The sequence below is a fragment of the Solea senegalensis genome, linkage group LG3 (assembly GCF_019176455.1).
Source record: "Solea senegalensis isolate Sse05_10M linkage group LG3, IFAPA_SoseM_1, whole genome shotgun sequence".
In the NCBI taxonomy this organism is placed as follows: Eukaryota; Metazoa; Chordata; class Actinopteri; order Pleuronectiformes; family Soleidae; genus Solea; species Solea senegalensis.
The window spans coordinates 9,050,226-9,070,247 of NC_058023.1; the positions used below are offsets into that span (position 1 = coordinate 9,050,226).

Sequence of the window (20,022 nt, forward strand, 5' to 3'; positions counted from 1 at the left end):
AACCATACAACCATACATATGAAGGATCCTCAGTGAAATCTATATTAGATGTTACAGATGAAGTTATAAAGCTCATGTTCCCATAGAATAAAACTTCTGTTTCCAACCAGCAGAGTCGCCCCCCTGGTGGCTAACACTCAGCGTGTGTGTGTGTGTGTGTGTTCGCCAACATTGACAGTTCCTATACACAGCTGCAGTATAGATCACTCGTCGCTCCCTCTCGTCATAAAAACTGCAAGTTCATAACTTCAGCAGTGACATAGGGACATTAATCTGCCTCGGGCCCTGAGAGGAAACTGAGCTGTGGCTCTCTGTTGACCTCCTCTTCCCCCTCACTGCATCTGTGTGTCATCTTCAAATAAAACACACATCTTTATTTGGCAGTGTTTGCCATATAAAATCAGATTTGGCACACCTCGGTTAATTTTTCTGTTTAAATAAAATAAAGAATGATCTTACTATACAGCATCATTAAAATGAGTAGCAGAGGAGAATGTTGCCTTGCTCATCCCTGTGTCACTTTAACGTATTGTTCCCGTGTGCTCACAGCTTAAAGCTTCTCCAGCAGTGGCAAGTGATTTGTAGATTTTCCCTTATTTCTGCCTCAGGTGTTGCCTTTAAGGCCACATACAGGTTATTGCCCTGTACTCTGATTTGGAGGAGGATGTAGCTGCAGCCTGAGAGGAAGACTGCAGGCACAAGTCTAGGCTAAAAATAAATACTGTAAGCCCACACATTTATTTCATTATTGAGTCAGTGTTATACAACAACAAAAATAAGATAGAATTGTGCACCAGGCAAACACAAGAGGCAAGTAGAAATGCAAATATTTATGGAAATGCTAATTGTGAGTTATTAATGTTATTAATGACACCAATTTCTTTATTATAATTCCATTAGATTTAAAAAAAAAAAAAAAGTCATAATAATGTGTGTACAGATGTTTTTAAACATTTTTATTTGAGGGCTTAAATCTTTATTTATCTGGATTTAACTGCACTCATTGTGTTTAAATACCCTAACATACTGCATATACAACATATTGCACCAAACCTATAATACAGTATATGAAAGCCCACAGTACATGATGTCTTGATGCAAAATCCCAATTTAGATTAGACAGTTTTATTGTCCACAAGGGAGAGTCTTTGTGCTCAAATTAGTTGCCTAGACTAACAATTGTGACAGTAGAATAAATAAATAAGTTACAAAATAGTACCAAAAGTATGTGAAGTTGAGCAATATTTTATTTTTTTCTCTCCTCCGGACTTTAGAGCCGAGCGAAATGTAAGTCGTGTTCCAAACCAGACCGAAGGATGTGATGGAAATAACAAGTTCAACATGTAATAATTTCACATCACTCAACAGGAGCAAGTGTTTTGCTGCGGGAGGCCAGCTGTCACTCAGCATGTGTGGAATATATAACCAGAGCTGATAAATGCAGCGCAGGAGCGGGCGGGCGGGCGAGTGGAGTGGAGTGGGAGAGCAAACACTGAGGTGAAAGGCTGCGTTGCGTCTTAATGCAAATGAGACGACGGCGCCGTCCACTGCAGAGAGCGACGGTCAGCACGGTCCACTTTTACGTAATGGCTGGCCAACTTGAGCAGTGATAATGAAGCAGAGTAGAAGTTTGCCCTCCCTGCACTGACCTTGGTAATAAAACACAGAGAAAGGACTTTCATCCTCTCTGTGATCTTCTCTATGGACTTTACATACAGGCTCCTCCCCCTGCCTGCCTGCCGTCCTTCCTTCCTTGTGTGCTCAGTCCCGGCACTCCTGCATGCAATCTGATTGAGTTTGAACTGCAGTATTTTTTCATTAAATAAGTTTTTTCCTCTTCTTCCACCTCTCCCTGCTGTCTTTCGTGTCCAGTGAGGGTGGCAGAGCAACGCCCTTCCGTCTCCTCTGTCCTCTGGCGCTTCACATCCCCCCATCATCGCTGATCATTGTATCAATTACTCATCCCTCCTCTCGCTCTCACGTCTCCCCATTTGTCTTTCATTGCTCATCCTCCTTTCTCCTCTTATCTCGTCCCAGAATCGCTCAGCGCGGCCCTTCCCACTTTCCCTTCTCCCTCTCTGTCCTCTGTAACAGTGTAGTAGAAAAGATTTGAGGCGCATCGTTTCCTGCATCTATCCCACATTTATCTCTCTCTCTCTCTCATATTAGGATTTCACAGATGTGTTGAGATTATTTCTTCCTTGATGCGGCGATATCTCCTCCTCGTCAAGTGGAGGGATTTTTTTTTATGCATGTCTAGCAGACGTTTTGGAGGGGGGGGGGAAGAAGCGTCAATGATCCAGTTGCTCGTTCTAATTGTGTGAAATAGAGATTCACAGGAAGTTTGGTTCATGTAACATGTCTCATGGTTTTTTTTGAGGACTCACTCTTTGAATGAAAATTGCCTTTGTGATATTTGTGCCCTGTTGATGATGATGTTTTAAAAAAGTAGCTTGCATTTGTAAAATCACATTTGTGGCGTCTCTCTGGCTCTCCGTCTCGGTTTTTGTGTCTCCCTCCCGTCTTTGTATCCATTACTACTCCACTTTCCTGTAATGGAGACATTAGACTCTTTTACCTCTCTACTATCTATCATGCCATTTAAACTCAGTCCTTGTTTTAAACTTTTCTACTTTCTCTGACGACCCTTTTCCTTTTTCTATGAATCTCATCATCCCCTCTTCCTACACTTCCTCCTCCTCATCTCTGTGTCCACTGAGCTCTAGGTCATCCCCATCGTCTCACTTAGTCTCCTGTCCCCATCATATCACCAACAGCTTGTCACAGGCAATCAGTCTCTCTGTCTCGCTTCCCTGCACGACCTCCTCCTCCTCCTCCTCCTCCTTCTCCTCTTTTCCCCACCCCTCATCTTCCTCATCTCCCTCGTCTCGCGTTACCTTCTTGTCCTCCTTCGTGTGTCAGTAGTTATTACCCTGAAAAGTCGGAGCCCTCCCCTTTTCCTCAGCACCATTTAAGGTTATTTATTAAATCCTCCTTTAATCAGAGCTCCTATATTCTGTTTTTGCCCTACGGCCCGTCTTCATCACATTTTGTAACCCCTGTCCTTGGATGGAGTAGAGGGTAAAACCGTGTAATCTCTCTTATGTCATCTTCTTAAGTTTCTATTTAAGGTTCCTCATATGGTCTTGTGTTTTATTAAGTAGACGGAAAGGCCATAGTCCAAGAGCATTGTTTAAAATGAGAAAAATCTATTTAAAATAGTGTTATTATTATTATGAATATATACCGTTTTAAAATGTTTTTTCTTACAATTGATTACAATTAATATTGTTATTCATTTTCATGAAATAAATTATTTTGATGCCATATTTGTCTTCATATAGAAAATAAGATGACTTTATATTTGACTATATATTCACTATTGTCTAAATATGAATGATTTGCATAATTTGTGACCAGGTTGTTAAAATAAGTGATCCACTAATGAAATAACTTAAAAATGAAAAACAAAGATTCCACAGTGGGTAACACTTCTGTTGTATTGTTCCTTGAGAACAGACGTGGTTAGGACCTGTGGACCTGTCGCTTCAGCATCCACTTTGTTGTAAACGTACTAAAAGTCCCTCTGAAGATAATTGACAAGCATTAAAATAAACTTCAAAAATCAAAGAATCAACTGAGACAGATCATTAGTGGACTGTAAAAGCCCATCAGCATCTAAAACGTCTCCTTCTGCCGAGAATATCTGAATAATATTCAGCACGTCTTGTTACAACCAAACGTGACATAAAACTGTTTTTTCAATCTTACCATCAAGCTCTGATGAGAGGAGCTGCATTTGACTTGGCACGCTCATTATAACTTTAACGTCATTAAAATAAATCAGATTATCCACCTACATTAGTGTAACTGAAGAAGATACATGGGGTAGAGAGAAATAACCAAAGGTTTTTAGCTCAGCAAATAGAATAAAATGTGCAAATGTGTTCTCAGCACTTTATTTTAAAACCTTCTTGATACATTCCTTCATCTGTCGCCGTCTCCCTGGCTCCTCCACCAGACTGCTGCTCGCCTTGACCTCCGCCTGCTTCTCTCCTCCTCTTGCGTTCACACTCTCCATCCTGTAGGGATGGAGGTAAAGAGAGAGGGAGGTGTTTTTCACACCTTCCTTCCTCTCTCTCTCTCTCTCTCTCACTCTCTCTCCTGAGCCATCCACCATGCATCCTCCTCTCTCCGCTTCACTTCAGACTGGCTAATCTACAGCCTGAAGGGAAGTGGCGGGGGAAATTATTATTTCATATATATACTGTATGTGTGTAGGAGAAGGGGAAGAGGTGAAGTTTGGCTCTCGGGCTTGTGACGAGGAGAATCGGGAGAGATGGGAGGTAGAGCTGGGCAATGTGTCAATATTATATCAATATCATGAGATGAGAAATCATCCAGATAATTGTCATATATTGTGATATGGCCGATGTGATGTCTACAGTCGCTTGCAGACTGTAGACAGAGAAACCGCCCGTGTCAGATATATTTCACATAACAGGACATAGCCTAGCCTAAGAATATAGAGAATTTATTTATAAGTCGTATCACCCAGCTCTAATGGACGGTGTTGGCTGGGTTTTCTTGGTGGTTGGAGGAAGAATGCCTTAATGCATAATACTGCACACAAGTTCCTGCTCTAGATTGAAGTGAACGGACAAATATAAATGTTTGTGTCGAGTCACAAACAATGTTGGAGATTGGCAACATTTGTATATGAATGATTGAGACTGAGATTGCGGTTTGCAAAGGTGTGATTCTGTCTTTCGTCTCCCCCCCCCCACACTCCTGTCACACTGTCACTGCATCTCTTTGTTTTATTTATATCATTTTATTTTATTTATCTCACAGATCCTCTAATCCCTCTGTCCTGATTCTGTGCATAAGCGCTCCTTCCTCCTCCCGACAGCCTGCGTGACTTACCGGCCACTGATCTTTAATGCATTGACTGACAGGGATTCCTGTGTATTCCTACAGACACACACACACGCACACACACGCACCTTTTTCCTGCCTGTACACTCTACCAACACCGCTTCACCTCTTTTGGTCCAATTAGACAAAAACCTGTTTGAGTCCTGCAGTGTTTATAGCTAAATGCACATTATTATTAAACCACTTATTACATGCTTTGCCACATTAGTCCGTCAGTATTGTATAATAATAAGTATAATAATCCTTTTCTTTGGTTTCTTTAAAACATGATTAGGTCTGGTAATGGCGTCTTAGTCTGTATTATAACCAATCAGGTCCATGTTCTCTCAACACGCAGTGTTTTGTGTCCCAGGAGCCCCATTTTATTTCATAGGCTCGCTTGATTGGATCACCATTCCTTTTTTTTTTTTTTTATGTCAAGCAATGTCTGCCACTCAATCACCCCCTCTCCCGCTATTTCTCCAGACCCAGCAGCAACTGCAGTTAAATGAAAGTGGTTGAGTCCATGCGGAGCGGTAGGGGTGTTAATGAATTCCAGTGGACTAATAAATGAGGACGTCTTAAAGTGCCGCCTGCCTCGTAGTATGACATTTCAAGGCTTCTGGTGGAGTTTTAAACCGCCGCCTCTGCAAATGTCACTCACTGACTCTCTGGAATGGCCGAGCATATGAATAGAAGCTTTTGTTGGCGCGGACTGTAGAGTTTAGAGAGGCTGGATTTGTGTGGCTTTAAAAGATTGGGTTTTTTTTTCCAACATGTGAGTGTTTTTGTGTACCACCCAGCTACTTTGGGTAATTGTGTAATTTTGTTTCCATCCCCGCAGCAACGTCAGATGGGACGCACCAAGGCCTGGATAGCATGAGAGGCGGAGTGTGTGTCACACAAGGCATGAAGGTGGTCCTGAAAGTGGGACAGAGTAAGTCCTCTCACCGTTTTTGTCTCTCGCTGTCTTCTCTGTCACCCACGCACATGTGCCCGTCCCATATGTACAGCCGCACAGAGACTCTCACACATTTTTATTCATGCATCACACACACACACACAATCGCTCACTTAACGCACGGTGCGACTAACGCACATTGGCTCCAGTCTACCGCGCCTCGCATCATCTCCCGTCTTTGCAGCGCAGAGCGTGCCACTCATTAGTTGCTGCTCCTCATCTGACATGCAGCCTCTTTCACATTTGAACTGTCACTCTTATGTTCATCCGTCTCACACACACACAGAACAAAAAGTGTGTGCGTGTGTCTGTGTGTGTACTTTCTGAGCATATTAGAGTTAAAGTGGTGAGAACAGTGGAGAAGTGTGGGATCAGTCATCTCTAACGAGCCCTGTTCACTCTCTTCTCACTTTGCCTTTTAACTCATTCTGATTCATGCTGGACACACACACACACTCACACACACACATAATCTGCACAGCGTATATGTTACAGTCCGAACCATTCGCTCACTCATGTGTGGACACGGACACATAATATGAATAATATGGATGCAGGCGTGAAAAACCTGAAAGGTCTGCTTGTGTGGTGATACGGACACGTGAGAACACACACACACACTCACATTTCCCCACAGAGCAGACCTGCCGGCTACAGCACGATAACAAAATGACTCCATTCAACGTTAAAGCACACAGTCAGTGATTTTTAATGACTCACAGCCACACACACACACTTCTAATTTGTTTGGAAAAAAATATTCACAGGTAATGACCCTTACATATAGGCTTGTCAAAAAAAGGCCAATTTACACATTTTCACTGACCAGCGCATTCCTACACATATGAGGCACCTGTCCTTCACTCGACCCCCTCACACACACACAAACGCACACGCTTACTTCCATTTCTTTAGCCTAAGCTGTGCTATCAGGCATTCTGTATTGTAGCAGCTCTACAGCAAAGAGCCATGTGGCGCTGCTGTGGCTCTATCAGCCGCTAACATCAGCACAGTCAGCTCAGCTCAATAGAAACGCCACCGCACACACACACACTTTGTTTCCCCCGGCTCTTTGACCAAATGGGCAATGGAAATGCTACCTTGCTCTCTCGCTCTCTCTCTCTCTCTCACACACACACACACACAGAGAACTCTATGAAGTTCCACATCTTTTTATTTCCCTTTTTTCCTCCGTCCCCATTTTATCTTGCCTTTCTTATCTGTCCTTCCTTCACTTATTCCCTTTTCACTTTGCATTTGTCTTTCCTTTTTAACCCCTTTCCATTCCGGTACCATTGCTTGCTTCCTTTTTAAATTCCCCTCTCCCTGTCCTCGTCACATCCCACCCCCACCAGCACCACCACCACTTCCTACACTTTGCATGCTGGCCATCTCTCCTCACAGTTCTCCCTCTCAATCCCTCTTTCTGTTATTTTCCCTCTTTTCCCCCTGTCTCTCCATCTTATCTGCTATGTGGCTGAAAGGTCACGTCTGTGTTGTTTGCCGTCTAAATAAGCGCAGCGCCGCCTCATAGTGATCTCTGAAGAGATATGGCGCTCCGCTTTGCTCCGAGGAACACACACATAAGTCACAATACACACCATTTCCGCCGCACACTCACACAATGACCTGTCTGCTCTTATTTTATTCTTTATCCATCTCTGTCTCTGTCATACACTCGCGCTGTGAACCTCCCACCATCAGCCCATACTGACCACACAGCAGTTCCTATTGATCCAGACAGCACCCCCCTCACTGCTGTCCAGTGGGGCTGTCATGAGGGAGCCACCAGCCAATTGCCTTGCACGTCTCCAAATGTCAGTAAATGCATAGGTTGATGACTGTGCAGGTGCATGCACACACACGCACACACACACACACACAGCAGTTTGTGCCCTTGCTGTGACGCAGTGCGTGTCACCGTAAACACCCCCATTGTCTTGTCCATTTCGCCCCCCCCCTCTCCCATTACTGTAATGACCAAACTGCTGGATCAACAGCGGAGATGAAAAGTCACGTCCTCGCACCAAAGTCTCTCCTTGCAGCCGACTGTCGAGCAGATGGCCCGGGAGTGAGCAAAATTAGTATTTTCTGAACCATCTCTCTCAGCTGTGAGCGGTGGCACCTCTACAATGGCTGCGTGTGTGTGTGTGTGTGTGTGTGTGTGCATTTGCATGTGTCACATAAAGGCTCTTTAATGCCACCACCATTACTGAGGGCCTGCTAGACAGATGGCCTGATTTAGCAACCACAGATTACAAGCCGTTATGGCCTTGTGTAAATTCACTCTGGCCAAAACAACAAACTGCCACTCTTTAGTTTCCCATTCAAACAAATGGAAAAGTGCTCATACACAGTGCATTGAAGCCCAATCAATATGTGTTCTCCTGTAATGGGTATGGAAGGGAGGACAGCCTTTATTAAACCTCTTCTCTTTCGACTTTCTGGCTGACTCTGTCTTTGCTAATGACACCCATTGGTTCCAGTGATGAGAGCCTTGGCTGTGTCTGTGTTTCTGCTACTCTGCTGATATTAACTTCCTTATTCCGTCTCCTTCAGGTCCATATGGGCTGCCTCCGAAGAAAGAGCCAGCAGGACGCACCACCAGCAGAAACCCAGGTAAGCAGCAGACCAAATGGAGATAATCCACAGTGAATCCATCCACAAAATGGAAGGAGGAAATAAGCAAAGACTGGTAGATAAAAAGAAAAAGCAGTGGGGAGAGGGAGGGAGAAGGCGACAGATGGAGAATGTGCAGCGGTGACATCTGTGGATCTCTCTATTTAATGCCATATCTTTCTCTCTCTCTCTTTCTCTCCCTGCTCTATATCCCTCTTCTCATCTCTGCGCCCGGCCCTCGGAGCTAAGTGCTGCAGGCGGGGAATGGATGGCTAATAGCTACCTTGGGAGAAGGACAAGAAAAAGAGAAAGGGAGGAAGCAAGAGGCATGAGGAGAAAGAGAGAAGGAGAGAGTGCAGCGATAGAAAAGGCTAGTCCAGCGGCGACATTTCAGAGAGTTATTACTGTCATTAGTTTGGGCGGTCTGGATTCTGTAGTTCTGTCGATAGAGACAGACAGAGAGAAAAAGACAAAGATCAGAATTACAGAAAGATGAGGGGAGAGAAAAGAGGAGACATTGGGGAGTAATGGAAAAGAGTGGGTGGAAGTGGGAGGCACATAAGGACAGAAATAAAAGAATAATTGAAAAGCAAAAAAAAAAATAGAACAGGGAGATGAAAATGGAGAGAGGCTAAATTCATGCTCTATCTCAAATTCATTCAGTGAAGGAGAGAGAATGTGAGTCGGTCTCTCCTTTGTTCTTCGCCGGTGAATCTGTGTACGATACTAAATGTGTGAATTGGAGCATTTGCACAGTATCCAGTCATTTGTTCATACCTCACATATACGCGTGAATGACAACTGGATGTGCGAATTGCACTACAATAACATGCATTGTTTTCTACTATACATAACACTGAGCACATTATGATACTGATTTACACGACACACACTAACAATGAGGGATTTTACACATTTCTGACAGCCACACAAGGACACATTAATACACACTTTACCACTCATCTGAAATCAGTGTTTTGACTCCTGACACACGCAACACAATCTCTAATCCTACTGTGAATGCACTCGAAATCATCTCGGCTCGTGGAGCGCCGCTGCTTTATCCAGTTCGGTCCGCTCGCCTCGTCTGATCTCCTCAAGGGACGTAAACAAATATCAGAGAGCACTTCTTCAAGCTGAAGACGGAGTCGTACAATCATTAGATACCGCCTGTTTTCCTCATTATCAAAGAATTCCAGCTGATTGAGTTTATTGACATTTTGTGATCCACCGCAGCACTCGCTTGCAATTCCAGTTGATTGTTGCCTGAACAACGACGGCGATAATAAACCGAAGCAGCGGGACTTTTCACGCAGACTCGAGAAAACAAAACTAATGTCCCATAGATCCTGGCACCATGTGTACTGTAAGTTCTCAGAAATAAGGCGATACTATAATTGCCACACGGCAACACCCTGCAAATGAAGCAGTCAAGAGATTTTTATATATATATATATATATATATATATATATGTGTATAATACACATATATATATATTAAATGCAGGTAGTGGTGTTACACTGCAACCCTGCATGATACCCCCACACAACAACTGTTCCCAGCCATGACAATGTTATGATTTGAATTTCAAAAGTAAATGTATGGGCAGCTTATATTTTACTTTAGAGCTGCAACTAACGATTATTTTCATAATTGATTAATCTGTCGATTATTTTCTCGATGAATCGCTTGGCACATAGAAATGCTGACGATGTTCTCAAACGTCTTGTTTCGTCCACAAACCAAAATGATTGACTTTGTTATCCAGAGCAAATAAATGAAGAACATACTCACATTTAAGAAACTAATACAATCGGAAATCTTGTTTTAATCAAGAAAAAAAGCTTCAAACCGAGTAATTGTTGCAGCTGTATTTTACTTATACTCTGTCAGAGCTACTTCTATTTAAATGTGTTAAACCCACCCAGCAAGGGTGACAGGTGTGTACAGAACCACTCCTGTTACTCCTGGTGTGAGGGGCACGTGAGGGGGGCATCGTCACCACAGCAGCTGACAAATCAGACTTTTGCATCAAGGAGAATAACAGCCTAAGAATGCTCACTGTCCGTAGAGCATTGAACCCAACCAGAAGACATCTTCCTGAAATATTAAAGAAAAAAGGGTGGAAATGATCAACTGGCTACAAAAGAGGGATACAGTGATGTCATCCCTGGCCTTGTTCCTTCTTCTCCACCCCATTTTTTAAACTCAGAATTTAACCTTGGAGGAAGTAGGTCAGAAAAGAAGGCATCAACTTCTTTGAGGGGCGACAAAACAAAGCTGAAGGAAGTAAGACGTAAAAAAAAGAGAGCTTTTGAAAGGCAGAGACCATAATGGAGATGGAGAGTGAGGGATGCTGGGTTAATGGAGGGATGAAGAAAGCAGAGTTGGAGCAGGGAGTGTAATCGACATCCGGCATTAGCACTTTGTTCCCTAGTCAGTCCAGCACAACAGGGGGCCTATAGCAGCAGGGGCATGAGGCGTGTCCGTCTGCCTGGTTGTGTACATCTATATTTTAATGTGCATTTGTCCATATGTGCGTCTGAGTTGCTAAGCGCTGAGCTCAGAGCAAGGTAGGTCATTATGGCTAAAATAACCCGAAGATAGAGCAAGGAAGAGGAGGAGACACAAGGGAGACGGACAGACGGAGTGAAAAGAAAAGGAAGTGTGCCAAGAATAATGATAGACCAATCCAGACGCTCTGTATAGCAGGGACTCGCATTACTGGCCTTAACCAATTCACCACACAAATGCACACGGTCCGGTGCCAGAGAGCCCCACCCCTACTCCTGATGCTACAAACACACGCACGCTGACGCACGTACACACATCCAGACCATCATCAACCTGCTGAGTTCTGACCTGACCTCCTGCAGAGAGAGCTGTGTGTCAGGAGCCTGTGAGGATCTTAGGTTTCAGGCAGACAAACAGTCAGAGAGAGCAGCCGGCAGACAAACAGGAAAATAGTTTGACAGACAGTTTGATGAACAGACACACCGATAAAAAAAAAGACAGACAGACAGACAGACGGGAAGGCCAGCGGGCAGGGAGACTGTGTGGTCTGGTGGTCGAAACAGAACAGGGAGGCCTTCTTTATGTGGCTAGCTGTAATGCTAAGTAAATATAGTTGTTAGGGTTAGGGAAATAGAGTGTGTTACCTTGATGCATAACTGTGGCCGTCCACAGGAGTATATGGTGCACACGTCGAGTCTGCTGACATTCTTTCAGTTTATATGCACTCTTGTCCACTTCATCACATCAATGAAAAAACCCACATATAAGCTTCTGTAAGATTTGTGCATGCTTACTGCATTCCACTCGGGTTTAGTCGCTGCAGTCTTCACCAGCACCGTTACTCATGTTATTGTGGTGCAGAGCCATAAGGATTGCTATGTTTATTTAAAGGCTCATGAAAACACAAATTGTGAAAGCCGACTGTGTTATTACCCCGCTGTATTTCTGGTCATTAATATGCATATAAAAATCATATGGACCGCTAGGGAAGCGCTGCGCTTAAGCAGCTTGTAATAACGTGGATATTGGATTAAGATAGTTTTGTGATTTCTTTCAGGCGCCACCGGAAACTCCACTCAGTCTCAAAGACCCAACAGCTTTGGGGGCGAGGGCGGTGGCGAGAATGGGCCCCTTCAAGCGTCAAACATCGCCGTCATCGCTGGTGCCGCGGGAGGCTCCACCTTTCTACTCCTGGTCACCGCCGTGATCTGCGTCGTGTGCTACCGACGGCGGCACGCCAAGCACTCGGACACCCACCACCCTCCGCTGTCGCTGTCCTCGCTCACCAGCCCCAAGCGGGGAGGCGGCGGGGGCATCAGCAGCTCCAACAACAACGGCTCCGAGCCCAGCGACATCATCATCCCCCTGCGGACGTCGGACTCTGCCTACTGCCCACACTACGAGAAGGTGAGCGGGGACTACGGACACCCCGTCTACATCGTCCAGGAGATGCCGCCTCAGAGCCCGGCCAACATCTACTATAAAGTATGAGACAGCCACTGCTCCGGCTGATTGGACTCACCCACCTCCCTCCACTCATTACCAACAAACCCCCTTGCTCCAAATGAACCCACAGCAAAGTTCTCCATCTTAGCTTCGACCCTGAACCCCTCAATACTGCCAGTATTGTACCACGGACCCCATTCACTGCCCCGAGAGCCCACACCCCTGGCCACAGTTGTGTTCCTGGCTGAATAAACCACCCCTCCCCATTCTCACACAACTTGGCCACACAGTGTGTGTCGAGGGCGATGTCATAATCATACATAGCCCTTCTTAACAAGGCCCTCACCAATGGGCAAGAGGCTCTAAGTGTCCCCTTCTCGTTAACTCGGAGCTAAACGCCCCACCTTTTGATGAATAGAAGAGTTGTCCCCCTCCCCCCGAAATGCCAGTATGTATGTACCGCACACACTCTTTTTCTAGGAGTATGGACCCGGCGTTGGGACACGCGGTGTTTTAAAAAAAGAAAAAAGGAGAAGAACTTCAACGGCAAGCGTGAAAAAAAAACAAAAAACACCCATGAACCCATTTAGCGCCCGGAGAATTCTGACTCCCAGAGGCCAAACTTGCCTATTCCACCATCCTGCCCCTCGGAGCTCCATCAGCCGACCAGAGACCGGCCCCTGCCACTAACTCATCAATAGGTTTCTCGTTTGTTAGTGTGTGTTACTCCTGAGTAAACAGGGGCCTCAGGACTCAACCAATCAACAAGCCTGGGCAGCGGTCACATGACCAGGCCCGGGCCTTAGCCTGAGGTGGTCTGACCAATTGGTGACACTCAGAATCTTGTATATTTTAATAATGTGTGTGTTTGTTTTGTTTGTTTGTGTGTCTGTGTGCGGCTGAGTGAGTGTGTGTAGGACTTGGATAATAATTATGGCGTCGCTGCTCCACATTAGATGTGTGCGCAGGTGCCGTGCTTCAGTACAGCAGGTTGCATACGCGCGTGTGTTTAGTTGGTGTGTGTGTGTGTGTGTGCGTGTGCGTGCACGCGTGTGTGTGTAAGCTTTGTGTGCAAGTGACACTGTGCGTATGTGTGTGTGTGTGTGTGTGTGTGTGCGTGCGTGCGTTCTTTAGACTTGTCTTAAATACCAAAACACAAAATAGTGAGCGAATATCAAAAAAGTGAGATTTTTTATCGCTATCAACACTTATAGATTATATATATGAATATCCAGTAAATAATTTCTAGATGTTTTCTTCAGTTTTCTATTGTTTCATTATTTTTACCCACTCTGATAAACTACATTTCTGTTGATAGACATTTTTAATCTGCTGTTTTGTTTTTCACAATTTAGAACAACCTTGTTTCCTTTCTTCCCCCCTCGGTTGCATATTAATTTAATCCCTTTTTCCAAATTTCCTGGCGAACAGAGGTTGTTTCTCTCTTCCTCTCTTCCCCTGCTCATTCACCACCCCACCCTCCCTCCCCCTTTCCTCCCCCCCTCCCCCCTAGGGTCTCTGAACTCTGTGTATATTTTTATAGCTCCTTGTACTATGCTGTAGTTTTGAAGTTTAGACCTCGTTTGTGGAAGTGTTGAGGTAGAACCATCTATGAAAGTTTTTTTTATTTTCAAATCCTTTTTTCTTTTCTTTTTTTATTCTGAAACACAGAATTGAAAAGAAGTGAGGGGCACGGGGGAGGTAGCGATAGGGTGGTGTGGGGGGATGAAATAAAAAAGAAGAATAAAGGAAAAAGAACAGGGCAAGAGAGAGTGCTGTCTGGGGAGGACGAAGAAAGCAGCGTCTGAATGCAGAACTTTAAAAAAATAGAGGGGAAGGGAGGGAGACGAGGAGAGAAAAGACTGTGAAGGAATCGCACACTGAAGACAACCAAGCATAAGGGCGGAGAGCACGGGAGTGGCAGGAGCGAGAGATGAAGGATCCCAAGGAAGGATTGAGAGAGACACCTTTTCTTCAAATGGAGGGGTCTAAGCGTCCTGAACCAAGGAGACGGAGGAGTTTTGGAGTTGAACTCTAACTACGGAAACAAGAGATCCCATCACATACTCTCTCTCTCTCTCACACACACACACACTCAGTGTTGAGCTCGGGTCAAACTTTACGTTAACAAAGCATTTGTGTTGAAAAATGCATCCCTGTATGTCACATACACACACACACGTAGCACACAGAGTACGCTGCTCACTGCAAACACACTCAAGACAAAAACCCCAGGCAATCAGTATTCTCTATTTCTCTCTGTTTGACTCACACACACACACACATCCGAACACACATTTCACACCTTTTAATGACTGTCACAAATGCATACTGATTGCTCTGAATGGTACACATTCTCCCTCACACACACACACACACACACACACACTCTTTCACCTTCACTTGGCGAAAAAAAAAAAATGCTGATTGCTTTCATATGACTCTGTATTTCTGTGATTAAGACTAACCCAATGGACATGGGAGGGATGAAAGAAGGCTTGTGTTCTCTCCACTCTTTTACACACACACACACACACACACATTTCAACACACCAGTGCCCAGCACCTCAACCTCAGAGGGCAATAACAGCGCTGTGTTCAGAGGTGCAATATCTTCTCATGTGCATACTAATGAAGCTCTGTTTTGTGTTGCTCAAACATGTTTATGGCTTATGTGTTAACTGGGTGGCAGTGGCGAGCTTAAGCTTGTGTTCTCTTCTTTTTGTTGATTTTCTTTTCCTCTTCTCTTAGACAAACACACACACACACACACACAGACACATACATAAGGTTTAAAGTGATGTAGCCATGTTTTCTGTGTGAAGCCAGTGTTAAATCTGGACCTTTCGACATTTCTCAGCTGTGTTTTGTATCAGTAGAACATATAATGAGACATATTTCATACTTAAGTGTCACATTCGTCCAAATTGACTTTGTTCAGCACATGATGATGATGATGATGATGATGATGTTCAGATATGTTTTTGTACCATGAATACGTTTGGATTGCATTTGACTGTATCAATCAATTTCAAAGGTGAAATGAGAGAACACCTTGAGTTCTTTTTTTTTTTGTACAACTACCGACTCGTGTTGCTGTTTTATTTCTGGTTTTGTTTATGTAAACTGTTAAGTATGTGTCTATTTAAACATGCTCAGAGAACCTAAAGTAATCCTCCAAGCCAAAATGAAGTGTCTGTTACTCTCTCTTTTCAATGCCATCCGCGACTCCTCGGAGCACTCCAATCCAAAATGACAGTATTTTGCGTTTAAAAATGGCTGCTCTACGCACGGGGGATAGAGCAAAACCTCTGTGACTCTGTGGCGGCGGCTTGCGACAAAGACGCCACTGCCCTGTTTTCAGTCCATTTCGCTCCCTCGCCCTCTCGGCAGAAGTGTCAAGTATCTCTTGGACTCGGTTGTTTTTATTGTTTGATTTACATGTCGATGTTTTTTTTCAAAGTTGTGTCTGTGGTTCTCACTGTTTGTGTTTGACTGGTCAACTCAACATGTTGGCTTTTCTTAAAACCATGGACATGGCCGCCGGACGTCGTGTTGAAAAGAGAAGAGAGTGCTGTTTCTATGGGGGAAAGAGAGAGAGAGAGAGGGAGAGGGAGGGAAACAAAGCCACTCCCTCACCTCCACCGGTGTGTGTACATGTGTGTGAATGTGTCCATGTGTGTTTCTTTGTGCCAATAGCCAGCGAGCGGAGGCCATAGAGCAAGGTGACTCTCATATGTGACGTGTTGAGACTTTGTATTTGGGACATCTCTATGTGAGAAGGGTTATTTTTTGTGTTCCTCTCCTCCTCTCCCTCTCTCTCTCTCCTCCTCATCCCATGTCCACTCATCATGACCACCCCAGAACACTCTCCCCTCCCGTTCCTCTGCCTCCCCATTCTCTCTCCCCCCCACCCCCCATTCCCCTCTCACCTCCTCCCAAACACACCTCTAAAGAGAGGAAAAAAAACTAGTACATTCCTGGTTTGGAAAAAAAAAGGTTGAATAAAAAACAAACAAAAATGTTTAAGCACCACTTTTGGTCATGTGATTCATTATTGTGTGAGGGTCTGCTGAGGTCTTTCTTCTGTGTGTTTGCGTGTGTGCGTGTGAGTGACTACGAGAGAGAAAGAGGGAGAGTTCCTGAGGCCCACTGGTAACCCTGCCTTTGATAGAAGGTCTCTCCCCTTATCTCTGCTGTGGGCTTGTCTCAGCAGGGGCTCTTTCATTGCCTCTGCTAATAACACTGCCATTTCAGACACACACACACACACACTGGCTCTCCCACTGGTGTTATCAACAAGTTATCAAACCCGGCTTCGTTAGTGTTGAGTGTTGCTTGGCAACGTATTGACAGAGCTGATTTTGTTCGCTGTCTGCCTCTCCACATCCCTCTTCCTCCTCTATTCCCCACTCTCTCCATCTAGCTTTGTAACACGTTTCTATGGTAACCGTTAGCATCCTTTCCAAAATTTGTCTCATCTGTGTGTGTGCGCATGTGTGTAAGGCCCTCCTTCAAGAGCATTGTGTGCCACCAGGGTGGCCTGTGGGTACGATGACTAGGTGGCTGCCTTTGCACTTTGATCTGTGATGTGTGAGAGTAGATTACATTACACACTCACACGCACACACGCACACACCAACTCACCAACACTCATCAACCAACTTTTCCAACAAATGGAAAAAAAAGATACCAAATGTGACCTTATGCACTGCCACAGAGACTCACTGCCACTTTGATCTTGGTAGAGACTTGTCAGTGCCTCTACCATGACAACCTGTCACTGTGACTGAGGCCGAGCACAGTGAAGACTGGCAAACAGTAAACAGACAGAAACCTGCTCCAACTGCTAATCTACCTCTCGTCAACCATCGTCGAATTTATCACCTTCACATGTTCTTGCTTTACTGTGTAGATGTGTTTCATGTTAATGACGAAAAGTTACAAAAAAAATGTTAAAAGCATTTTTTTATCTCACAGCCCAAAGACGTGCAGTTTAGGGTTTTAGGTTAACTGGAGACTCTAAAGGCTGTTTCCAGCAAGTGGAACGGGTCGGTTTGGTGCAGTTTGGTACCTTTAGGTTTGATTTAGGGATAGTACTAAAATACCCAGCCCCAACCATTCCATTCACACCCACTTATTCAGTAAATGTACTCTTCTCACTTGAAATGCAAGTCTGACCCAGGGCTTTACCATTCCAAACGAGGTGGGACTGGCACCAGCTGCCCTCACAAACCTTAAAGGCAAAGCGGCACAGAGTTGTGTTTTAAACTTTTTAATCCACGGACCCCAATTATAATTCTTTACAAGCACCATATTTACTGTCATTTCTATAACATCTAATATTATTTTGAATAGGTAATCCAGCCATTTCCAAGAGATACATTTGACTTAATGAATTACAACTTTGTATGCATGTTTTATTTGATCATTCTTAAGAGAAAGGCTGGAAAATAATCGGTTTAAAAATGGAAATTTCGATTTAGCGATCGTGAAAATATCTGCAACTCTCTCAGAATGACTGGTATAGAGGATGGATGGATGGATGGATGGAGATTTTCCATAGCTGTGCAAAGTGATAGTATATAAGGTGATCCTGTTTGGGGCATTAAGCAACTTATATAGCTTCAATAACATCGAGAAAGAATGACAGTCTCACAAAATGTAAACTGTCTGCAGTGACTCGTTCTCTCGCATTATATAATATAATCCATGGAAACCAGCATCCATATTCCTTAAAAGAGGAACTAATGCTAATCTAGTGGCTGTATTATGAGTTGGCTTGCTTCTTTCTAGTTGGGTTTAAAGTAGGCCTGTTTTGATTGTCAGGATCGCTGTGGTCCCCTTATCATTACATGCTCATCATTACTCCTGCTAATCTGTTCTGCTCAATGCACACACAGATGAATATTAATGCCACAGAGGATGATAGCCGTGTGTGTGTGTGTGTGTGCCGCATGGGCGCACACAGACAGATGCAGATAGGCGCCAAAAGTTGGAACGGCACACGCACAAGCACACAGAGATGAACGCACGCACACTGCGAGCGAGAGTGTGTTACCAAGTGAGACGACTGAGCCTCCCCCTTCAAGTCCATGGAGGAAGGAAAGCTTGATAAGTTGCACACACAGAGACGCACACACGCTTCCTTCGCTGATACTTTATCGCAGCAGCAGAGGGATGGGAAGAGAAAGGAATCAGTTTTAAGTGAAATCAATAGAGAGATAATCCCTTAAATTAGATTTTGAAAAGCTTTGTCGCTGATGCGCAACTTAAAACCCAAGGATTGGCCCACTTGACTTACCATCAGAACAATCCTCAAGTAAGACACAGTTACCATGGGAATGAGCGAAGGTCAAGGATAAGAGAAGAGTGAAAATGGGAAAAAGATTTAGACAGCACTCTAAATCAAAGAAATATGCCCAGGAACCTGCATATTGAATAAGAGAAAAACTGCTGCGATTACAATGTCTCCATGATTAATGTAGTGCAGCATCTTAACACCCTTAGGGAGCAAGAGCAGCACAGAGTGCAGGGATGGCTCACACCTGACAGACCTGAAATGTCATGTCATGATTGGAGAAGAGATGAAAGGTTAGAAGGTCAAACTGTTTGATTGGATGCAAAGACCTTTCAGTGTGTGGTCAGACCTGGAGGCGGACAGTTAGCGCTGCCAGAGAGTAATTAAACCTCAGCCGAGGACAAATTATCAGCAGAAAATCCATGATTTTACTGTGCACATGCTGGCAGACGCTTTTTTCTTTTTTTTTTCTGCACCGCCACTCTCTTTCTAAGACCCAATCCAATCTCTCATTTGGCCTCTTTTTCTTTGAGTGGTTCAAATCTTGCCTGACAAAGAGAGACATCCCTTCAAGAACATGATATGTCATTACATAAGCAGACCCAACCTGTTTCTGCCAGAGATTCAACATTCCTGTGAAGAAAGCCATGGTCAGCTATTGTTATATCATTATGGCTATTGTGTACTGGGGGACTACTGAAGCGTTTGTCTGCAGCAAAGCAGACGTGTGTCGAAAAACGTCTTCAGAGCTTGGGAATACAATCGGGGACCAGTTTAAGTACGTACAAGAGTCTAGAAACAATGTTTAGTTGTGGTCAAAGGTCGGATTGGCCGCACCTTCTATGGGACCACACTATAACTTCATGGGAACCCACAAAACGGAGGCGTAGAGCTCAGTGGAGGGGGCAAGGGGTGAAATGAGAATTGAGTCGAATTCAGTCTCTCCCTTCTTTCCTCTCACCACCTGACTCTCACTTGTCTTTTCTTTCATTTTCTCGCAGTAAGAAAAATCTTACATTTAATAAGAGGCCTGTTGACAAGTGCAGCTGCAGTGTGCAAATGCAAAGCTGATGGAGGGAGAGAGAGTGGCAGAGGGCGGGATGTAGTGGAAAACGGTTAGGAAATGGCTTGGTCGCACAGTTGGGGGGTTGGTTTGGGGTTGGGAGGGGTGGCGGCGCTGTGTATTGTGTCCTCGGTGGAGGGGGCAAAAGTTCTGCTTGTGGCCTTTTCATATATATAGTGTTATGAGAGTAAGACGAACAC

General features: G+C 44.4%; 1 protein-coding gene across 1 annotated transcript in view; it reads left to right on the top strand.

Annotated features, from left to right (window-relative positions):
- efnb3b (ephrin-B3b) overlaps positions 1-13,521 on the top strand; it is a 78,162-nt gene extending 64,641 nt beyond the window's left edge. The window contains exons 3-5 of the mRNA XM_044021398.1: positions 5,762-5,854; positions 8,438-8,497; positions 12,070-13,521. Of these exons, the coding sequence (XP_043877333.1) occupies positions 5,762-5,854; positions 8,438-8,497; positions 12,070-12,503 (587 nt within the window). The 3' untranslated portion in view covers positions 12,504-13,521. The remainder of the gene's footprint in view (positions 1-5,761; positions 5,855-8,437; positions 8,498-12,069) is intronic.
- Positions 13,522-20,022: the final 6,501 nt, after the last annotated feature.